We start from the raw sequence: 10716 nt of genomic DNA on the forward strand, positions 1-10716 counted from the left end.
GGTCCAAAGTTCAAAATTAAAATTCAGAAATGTGCTCTCTTGTTTTGGAGTGGCTGGTGGGTCTCTACTATAATAACAAATAAAAACATTTTATATTGTTGTTGGTTCTGATAACTCAAATGAATAATATATATATATAAAGGAATTTATTATATTACGGCATTTTTATTTATATATGTAAAGAGAATGCATATCATAACTAATAATTAATACTTAATTCCAAATTTTAAAAATTAAACTTTTAACGATAAAATATAAATAATTAAATTCTTTTTAAAAATTAAATAAGAGTATATATTCATATATATATAAAAAAAACCCCGGATAAATAAATTCAAATATAGAATGTATGTAAGTGGAAATTCAGGTGTAATCAACTTCACGTGAATTTGATAATTAAAGTCATTAGATGATTTGATTCATTTGATTAAATTTTTATCTAATAACTTTCAGCTATTAATTTCACGAGCTATCAATTTCACCTGAAGTGGACTTTATCTGAGTTTTTATCATGTATGTAAGGAACGGTTGGCTAGTAGTCCTTTTCACACTTAGGTGGTGGTTATCCTAAATAAAATATGAGCAGCAATCACAAGGGATCAGATTTTCTTTTTATTTGATGCTTCATGAGACCTATTTGTTATTTTATATATAGATGTTGTTATCCCCAAAAAAATGTCAATTATAGGTATATATATTAGGAGAGAGAAATTAAAGTGTGAAAGCAAGTAGAAGAGGGAACATGATGATGGATATATAGAGATAAATACAAAAAAGTATACCTCAGCCAAAAAGAAGAGAAAAAGAAAATAAGATGGAAAAAAAAAAAAAAAAAAGAACCGAAGCCCTAAACTCAACACTATGATGCAACAAATATGAGAACACAAAATGTTAGATGGACTTGATAACAGGGTAGCACCTGAAACAGAAGCTAAGTTGGAAAAGAAAATGTGTTGTTAAATTGAATGATAGCAGGCGCACGTGTATATCATTGTAGAATAGAAAGAATGATAATAGATTGATCCCAGAAAATCCAATTCAGAACCCCGGGGACCAGATGAACAGTTTTGAATTTTGATATATAAACATAAAGAAGCCATTGACTGGTTTATGTGTTACTTGTTTTTTCCCTTAGGTTGTTACTATAGTAGCAGCATCGAAACAAGACGAGAAGAATGCGAAATAAAAAGACCGATGAACAAGAAAAAAGAAGTCAAGCTAATTAAGATCAATTATTATATGATTAAAGATAACTAATATTAAATTTTCTTGAGGATAAGCATTATATATGAACTTATTGTATACAATACAAAATACACAACCAACATTTTTATTATAGAAGAGTTTGATTTGATGCATCCACACTTTAAACCGTTTTAGCCAATGATTCCTTAAAATTTATATATTTAGATAATTTTTTAATAATAAATTTAATATTAATTACTTTTAATGATATAACAATATATAAATAAATATTTATATAAAATTATTTTACACTGTTGTTGTTGTATTAAAATTAAATTATTTATAAGTGTATACATTAATAAGTATATATATGTTATTTAATATTTCGCATGTGTAGTTAATAATAAAATAAAATTGATATAATTTTTCACTATTATTATATATAAACAGATAAATTATCATATTTTATAATATAAAAATATTATGTACACATTAAAAATTAATTATTATATATTTATGAATAAATATATATATAATTTATTTTTAATATATTTTTATATATTTTTATACTCATAATTAATTTAGTGATTAATTTTTTATTAAAAAATTATTTGTACATCAAAATTAGTCACTAAAATCAGCCATGAATATATTCATATATAAATACATGTGTGGTTTAATTTATTTTCAATGTGTATTTATATTTCAGCATATATTTTATACTGGTGACTGATTTTGATAACTAATTTTGATGTATATGTAACATAATATACATTTAGCATAGTTATATGTAATAATACTTTATCTAAGAGAAAGCTTATGTAATTTAACTTTAATTAAGTTATAAATATTTTAAATTAATAATGTTAGAAAAATATAAAATATAATCTAAATTTATTTTATTTATTATTTATTAATTTTATCCATAATTAATAAACATTAAATAAAATAAATTTAAATTATTTTTAACTAATTTTTTTTATTATCAAATATTTTCGTTTTAAATTGTGACCAACAAAATGATTGTAAATACAATCGAAGGGTCAATTCCTTGATTTAGTTCTTACTTTTATCTTATATCCACATCTTTCAAACTTTCACCAAATTGTTATCTCCAAGTGCACAGCACTTATTGGAGATTTTTCCATAAGGTCAAGACAAAAAAACGAAATAATGTCATAAATCAACCATGAAAGCAAATGATCGAGCCATATGCTTTGCTAAAGTTAGTTTCCTTAATGGCATCATAGAAAGATGCTATAGCTGCTGACAAAAAAATATTATGTAAGTATGTATATGTGAAGTACATAAATAATTTTAGTTAAAAAATAAAAAAATTCTTTGTGTATTATTAGATAGCTCTCTTCCTCAACATCAAAAGCCCCCATAAAGAAAAACAGATCAGTGGAGAATGAATTCATCGACATACATGATGAAAACGATGCATGTGATGGTGGCTTTATTAAGACTTTGGAGTCTTCCTTTTTAGAAAAATAACTTTGTTCCGAGAAACTATATTAGGCAAAACATTATAGACCATTAATTAACCAAAGCAAAACAAAATATATAGCAGCAGCAGCAGCAGCCAGAGGGTGGAGCTATAGTAGTTAACTAAACAAAGTCTAGTTCTAAACTTCTAATAATTATGTTGGGAGAAATTAAATAACATTCTTATATGCACAGAATTTCATTGAACATAGCATATGATTGCATTTGAATAGATGAGTAATCTTTGCTTTATTTTGATAACTCTTTATTACTTAAATCAAATAATATTTCATTTTTTCAATTGCCAACCCTAAATTAAAATAAGAGCTTCGAATAAATGTGCTATATTATTACACTATCTTCGACTTAATCTCAGAAGAATTTCGTAGATGTCTAACTTACAATAAGACGTAATTCAAAACTAATTTCCTTACTAATAAATATATAATAACAATAGTAGTGGTTATAAAAAATTAGAAGAAGGAAAATAAAAAAGGAAGTAAGAAAATTCGATTTAAGGAGAAAAAAAACTATACTGTAGTAGCAGTAGCAACAACACTAGGTGTAGTATTAGTAGCACTAGTAGAAGCTACACTAACATTAATAACACCATGACCACCACCACCGTCACTTTCCCTGGTGACGACCGTAGAGACATTAGCAAGAGAAGTACCGACTTCTCCGCCGTCACTAATTACAGTGGTGGTTGAGACGGTAGTACTTCTCTTGCGCTTCTTCTTTTCATAAGGAATCCCTCTAGCCTTAGCCTGTCCTTCTCTAACTTCCCTAAGGTAAATCCGGACGGCCCGAGCGCCAAACGGGTTGGACTCGGGCCGTCCTCCGTTTTCTTCGTAGGCTGCCCTTAGACGTCCTATAAGAGCGTCTAAGCTGCCCCATGCCTGCTTCAAGGGGCAGGCGCAGGGTGAAGGAGGATTCGGATGTCCGAAGTAAGGGCACCCGGTGACGTGCACCTTGGTCTTCCCGAACTGGTCGAGATACTTGAGGAACTCGATGACGTGTGCGCCGCTGCACCGTGCAAGCGTCAATGGCGGCTTGTGGTTCCGAAGGTACTGCAGGAACGTGTTCCAGTCACGACGCTTCTGCGATTCGTAGCGGCTCGGTGGCGCAGGAGGAGGAGGAGGAGGCGTGTCGGCAGTTACCAGTGGAGGTGGTTCCCCCGGTGCAGAGTCCATGGCAGGTTCGATCGATCAAGTGATTATTTGAGAGAAGGAAAGGGAAATTGAAAGGGGTGGGTGTTAGTGATTTCTGATAGAGTTGTTTTGTTTTGATGAGAAGAAAGGAAGAAAAGAAGAGAAAGGAAAAGAATGAAGGGGAGAGAGAGAGAGAGTTGATAGATGGGACGTGAAAAGGAAAAGAAGGGATGAATGAAAGAGAAGTGATGAACAGTGTTGTGTAGTGTGTAATAATAAATAAATAAATAAATAAATAAAATAATTTAATTTGTTGGGGGATTCAGAAAATGGTAATTCAAATCACATGGGTTAGTGGGGCCGGTGCCATATCGACGTGACAGGTTTACTATTCACCACCGGCGGCACTCCGCACTCATCCCTTCCACTTGCCCAATTGTTCCTCTTAGATCACGTTTGAAAGAAAAATAGAAATTAAAAGATAGAAATTGAAAAATAAAAATTAAACTTAATTAAATTTTTATATTATATTTAATATAAAATATATAGAATTGAATTATATATTAATATTTTATTTGATTTAAAATAAAAATAAAATTAAAATATATAAAATAACTAAATTATCTATTTATTTTAAATGAAAATATTAAAGAATTCTAACTTAACAAATTCTCCTTTTTTTTATTTTGAATTTCAGTGGATTTTCATCAAATTATTTCATCTTATTGGTGTCACTCCCCTCTTCGACATCAACTTCGTCTCTGGCGAGAAAGTTCACCATTTTTTCATTACTTCGAATATAGTTCTCTCTTTTTTGGCAATTTTCGTCACTCTCCTCCTTGGTGTCAATTTATTTTCCGTCGTCGTTGCTCTTTGTTGGTCTTTCTCTCCATCTTCACTTTCTCTAACTACTGTTATCATCTTTGATATTTTTTTCATACCTATTTTTTTTTCTTTTTATTTGTTCTGTTTTTATATGGTCCGTATTTAAATTTGTTTCTTCTATTGGTTATAGGGTTTAGTAATGAATATGTTGATACTTTTATTGAATATTGAGATTGAGTAGAGGTAGAATCTTGTAAATAGTCTCTGTCCTCTTTATTTTGCACAACGAGTGGTTTTGTTTTATGATGCTATTGTTGAATATTGACATTGAATAGAAATAAAATGTTGAGAATTTATCTTGCTTCTTTAAAGAACAAATTTATTTTCTATTTATTTTTTCATAGAAAGAATGACTTCAAAATCAGTAATCAGTTGAATGTGTGTTATTGAAGTTCATATGCTTGGTTTGAATGGAACCAATTTAAAAACAAATTTAAATTAGAACCAATTTAAAAATGAAATAAACATTTTTTGAATAAGACGTTCTCATGCACTACCACAACTTTGCTAGCTTGCTATCTATGTCATAATTATGTACATGTGCAACTGAAAATTTCATTTTCTATATTTAGTTAATCAAAGACTTTGTGTTGCGTCTCATCACTCTATATTATTACAAGTTACTATTGCTCTTAATTCTGTTTTCACAAGTTATACTAAGATTGTCTATATATTACTATATATGTATGTGTCTATCTAAGTGCATTATGCCTAATATTATATGTTTGGATAAGTAAATTATTTGCATTGCAATAATAAAAAGTGCAAAGAATGAAACGTTTGAGAGGTTGGCAATGTTTGGGTTGCTTTTGAATTTATGTTGTATTTGACAACACAATTTTATCTAAATTAATACCGTCTTTGTAAGATATTGAATTGGGTTGTCAAATTACAGAAGTAGTTTGATTTTCATGTAGTTTTTCTGTTGTTTGTAGTTAACACTTGATTAACTTTTAGGCATTAAAGTAGTTAATGTATTTTACCAAGTAATTTCTTATTTTATAGCAAAATATGTTGTCAGAACAAGACATCAGATGAATTAGCTCAATTATGCATACACTACTTTTATCTTTCAATTGTTAATTATATAGTCCATCTTTGTTTTTTTTTTTTGTTGTGATAGGGTTGAAGCTATAAAAAAGTCTCTTTATGCACATTATATTTCTTTTACTTGTGTTCTATTTAACTATTATGTTTTTGTATTTCTCTTTTGTTGATTTCCTACGATCAAATTTCAAGCTGTTGTGGATTAGAATTGAAGTTAAATTTATTTCATCTCTTTTGCTGAACAGATCTACCTCATATGCTATCATGTATTCCGAGACATCCAAATTTCATTGAGCACACCAGTAAGAAAGTCAAGAAAGCTAACGATATACAAGTGAAAAAGCTAGTGGATACATAGCTTATGCATCACAAAAACTCTTGAAAACAAACGGAACTACATATTAAGTTATAGTGTTGTGTTTTAAATTGTAGGAACATTTGTTTGTATTTGTCAACATGCTATAAAAGCAAGTATATGAATGAATTAGATTGGTGGATTTATTGACATTGAATTCTTGAAATTAGATTGGCTGTTTTGGAAAATTATTCTATTCTTTACCTACAACTGCAAAATTTGATGCAACAAGGTTTTCAAAATAACTAAAACTGTATATTGTCATAATTCCATACAAAGCATTAATATATATGGGAATAACAACTTGCTAATAACATAGATGGTAGAAAACTATGAATTTGGCATATTGAACTCATCAATATAATTTTATAAAACATTAATTTGAAAATTCAGCATTTAATATTAACTGAAAAATTTATGAAGCAATAATTTAAAAAGTCAGTATCTAATAATAACTTATGAATTAGAATATTTCACCTAATAAGTTCTTGAATTCATAAAAATATCTAAATCATCCTAACTAAGTTCAATAAAAATCGTTAACAAGAACTACTTCTTGTAATTAAGAATGGATCGCACATAACCACTAACTAAGTTCAATAAGAATCGTTAACAAGAACCACTTATTCTAATTGAGAATGGATCGCACATAACCACTCTTCTGGGAATCTGTCAAACCCCAAAAAACTTTCTCCATCTGTGTATTATTAGCAAACTTCACCGCAACCTGCACCACCTCGTCATTACCGAATCCAAGCTGCTCAAGCTTCTCACCGAGCATGAACTTCTCATTCATCCCAGATATAGCATCAGTAAGAACTTGGACATGCTTTTCTTGGACCGCAGTCGAAAACTGCACCTGTTCAACCATCCTCTCTAGAATATCATTTTGCTTCCTCTTCTTTCCCGAATCCCTTCTACTAGCTACACTAGCATCAGAGTGTGAACTAGCTTCTTGCCCTTCATGAAAACTTAGATATGCTGACATTCTAAAATGTCCAAACATGGACTACGATCTTCCTCCTCCTCATGAACTTGCACATGTGCGTCAAAACCACTGACTACACCTGCACCCGTGGCTCGATCCTTTCCGAATATACCCTCTAGTCGGTGGAACAAAGGGAATGACTTACCAGGAGTATAGAATTTGGTCGAGTGTGCCTGCGATGAAACTTACAGAAGTTAGTATACATATTCTAAAGTCATAAATCAATTAATTTCAAGTAAGTTTGTTAACGACCTTCATCCACACATCAAGATCGTCTCTACTGTCAACATCTATGCACTGTTTACCAGAATTTCACCCGAATTCACTGCATGGCAGCATCTCAGAGGCATATCGATACATTTCCTTTAGTCGCTTATGCTTATTCCTGCAATGCTTGGCAGTTAGCGTACAAATTGTGAATGCCTCCAACATCTTCAAGGCTAGTTTTTCAAAAGTTCTTGGTCTGAATTATCCACAATCTCAAACTGTCAACAACACGCTCCTCCATGAAACCAACAAATGTTTTAGTTTCTTCATCAGCCCACATGCTTTTGTCCATTCTCACCTGAGAAGAAGTGTAACATGCAATAAGTTGTACAATCTAGTGAAATCAAACATCATTTACATAAAAGTCAAACAAATTACATCAAACAACGCAATAATAAGTCATATTAATAATTATGAAAAATTTACAAACAAGTCTTACAATAAACATTTATAAATTTCAATGACAATGAATCCAACAACACAATAAAAAGTCTTGCAAATACAAATTTAGCTATTACATCACAAGTGCCATGCCAAATTAAACAAGGAGATTCAAGTTGGGCCTATAAGTTATTCCTATTTCGTATGACTAGTTCGCCAATCTTCGTACATCTCAATCACAATGTTGTCATGCCATTGTATCCACTCATTCGTATTTTCAACGGCATCAATAAACTCATTTGGTGCTTCCTTTCTAACGGGCAGAAATTCATGTAAGAGGCTAGTTTGCTCTTTCAAATTCATATCCATGTTCTTCTGAATAAAATTTTGCAACAGACAACAAGCAATTATGATTTGACTTTGTGTTTTTATGGGATAAAAGCTAGGACTTCTTAAAATTGACCATCTCTTCTTAAGTAGCCCAAAGTATCGCTTTATGACATTCCTAGTAGAAGAATGCTTCCTATTAAAATACTCATGGTAGTTGCGAGGTATACGTGCTCCTTGAGCCCACTTTCTAACATGATAACGAGTGCTTCTATATGGTGCTAGGAACCCAGGACCATTTGTGTAACCCGCATCCACTAAATAGTAATTACCTATAAACATTAAATACAAACAACGTAAGATCTACTACTTTGTAGTCAAGCTTAATGTCAAAATCTAACTTATGAATTATAAATTAGGTATTACCATGAGGTATCTTGAGACTATTACGATAAGTGATTACATCTCGAAGTATTGTTGAATCAGATGCCGATCCCTCTTATTCACTAAGTACATAACCAAAGCTCATATCTTGGTTACACATTCTAGGACGTTGGTACATATTTTACCCTTTCTTGTTGGGTATATTGACTTATGAGACTTGGGGACTATCACCTCTATATAAGTGCCATCTAATGCTCCCAAATAACCCTATAATCCACAAAAAAGTTATGACTTTTAGATAGACAATCCTTCAAGGCTTAAAACAAATTACACACATAATCTATTTAGGTTTATCTTAAACTTTTTTCTCCATGTTGGGCCTATGCAATCCTCTTCAACCGGTGAGGCCTTGGCGAATAACCATTTTTGCATACGTATAACAGCCTTTAAAACCTTATTAAAATACTTACTAACTATTTCCCCAGATCTACAAAATCTCACTTGTAAACTACAGTTTTTCTTGTGATGCGCTAAGATAATTAAAAGAGTTGCAACTTGCTCTGGCAAGCTTACTTGACCATCCTCACAAAGTCCTCCTTGGACTTGAAGCAACTCGCACAAATTAGTAAAGGCATTTGTCTTTATTCTCAATTCCCAAATACAATTTCTATTACCCTCGCCAATAATACACTCTAAAGCATCACATGTAATTCTACTATTCATTCTTCTGTCTAATGACACTTGTCCACTACTTCTATTCCTAAAGTACACAAATAATGTAAGAACAAAGTTCAACATCAAATTATCATGCTTCAATCTCATCATTCCATAAAAGAAACACATAATTTTCAACCGCTCCATTCCTTCCTAACAAAATCATTTCATGCAAAATAAGCATAAATATTCAATTTAATCAAATGAAAATCTAAATTAGATATAATCATTCATTGCCTTCTATCAAATTTCACCAACTCTAGTACTAAAAGGAAAATTCTCATAAGTTAAAAAAGAGCATTCAGATCATGACAACAAATTTTGAATGATGAGCAATTTATTTGTGTAAATACTATATAGTAGAAATAAAGATGACAAAGTTATGGTTAATAATAATACATATTAGATTCTGTCTCAGGTATATTAGGTAACTAGGTAAAGGCATAAGACATTTTAGTTTTAACACAAATCTGGTACTTCATTTTAATTCCATCTAAATTAGTACCTCAAATCAAACATATTAAGCCGAAAACCATAGCATGAATAATTCCAAGTCTACCCACTTTGCATCTAAGTCTCATCATAAAAAATAAATAGAAACAGCTAACACACACCTAAAATTGGAAGAAGCTTCATGCATATATAATAAAAGGTTCAAAAACATCAAAGCAACATTAACCAGACTACTGACGTTATCCCCATTAAACAATCTAATAATAAAAACAAACCACAGGAAGGTAACCATGCAACATTATCAAATTGTCAATATTATCAATTTAATAATTATCATAACAGTTTAGAACAATAAATTAGGACACAAAACTAAGTTCATCACAACACAAATTTAGATTATGCAAGACACAAAAACAGAAAATACCGAAAGAGAAGATAATCTACAGAACACACTAAAATATACCGAAAAATTCAACAAGCAGAATAGCAGAACTTTTCAATAAAAAATCATACAACTCCATACAAATTCATATAAAATGCAACAAAAACAAACACAAATGCGAAAGAGAAGGCAAGCTACGAAAGAGAAGAGAAGAGACGACAAGAAAAATGCGAATATGGAGGAGAAGAGAAGAGAAACAAAGACTTCATGAGGATACCATGAACTAAAAAACGTGCCTACGAAGATGAAGGTGTGACGGTGATTAACCTTTCTCATGGTGGTTTGACGATGGCGACGACGAGGTAGTGGTCTTGCCGACGGCGATGGGGCAACGATAGCAGCTTCGGGGTCTTCGAGCTCCAACGTCTGAGAATATGATTATATTAGAAGAACTCAACCCTGATTATTTGTCAAAAGGGCAAATTAGGAATTAAGTAGTTAGAATGAAGATATTTTAGATTTGAATTTTGGTCTCCATCCTTAAAAAATTCAATCCCTTGTGTCCTCACTTTTTGGAGGTACTAAAATATTAATATTTTAAAGACGGATACTGAAATTTTAGTACCAGTCTCTGGGCCAACAAACATAATACTAACTCCCAGTCTCCCAATTTCTATCTCAGTACCTCAAAACAAACAGTACCTTTGCG

At 31.2% G+C, this 10716-nt stretch overlaps 1 protein-coding gene across 1 annotated transcript; it reads right to left on the minus strand.

The window, feature by feature from the left end:
* Positions 1-3001: 3001 nt before the first annotated feature.
* Positions 3002-4083, minus strand: LOC112702769 (protein LIGHT-DEPENDENT SHORT HYPOCOTYLS 5). The gene has a single exon (XM_025753941.3). The coding sequence runs from the start codon at positions 3864-3866 to the stop codon at positions 3204-3206; it is 663 nt and encodes a 220-aa protein (XP_025609726.1). The 5' UTR covers positions 3867-4083; the 3' UTR covers positions 3002-3203.
* Between the last annotated feature and the right edge of the window lie 6633 nt (positions 4084-10716).

The sequence above is a fragment of the Arachis hypogaea genome, chromosome 7 (assembly GCF_003086295.3).
Source record: "Arachis hypogaea cultivar Tifrunner chromosome 7, arahy.Tifrunner.gnm2.J5K5, whole genome shotgun sequence".
In the NCBI taxonomy this organism is placed as follows: domain Eukaryota; kingdom Viridiplantae; phylum Streptophyta; class Magnoliopsida; order Fabales; family Fabaceae; genus Arachis; species Arachis hypogaea.

What these genes read in the sequence shown, in the direction of transcription:
- LOC112702769 (XM_025753941.3), bottom strand. Translation starts at nt 3,866, where the DNA reads ATGGACTCTGCACCGGGGGAACCACCTCCACTGGTAACTGCCGACACG.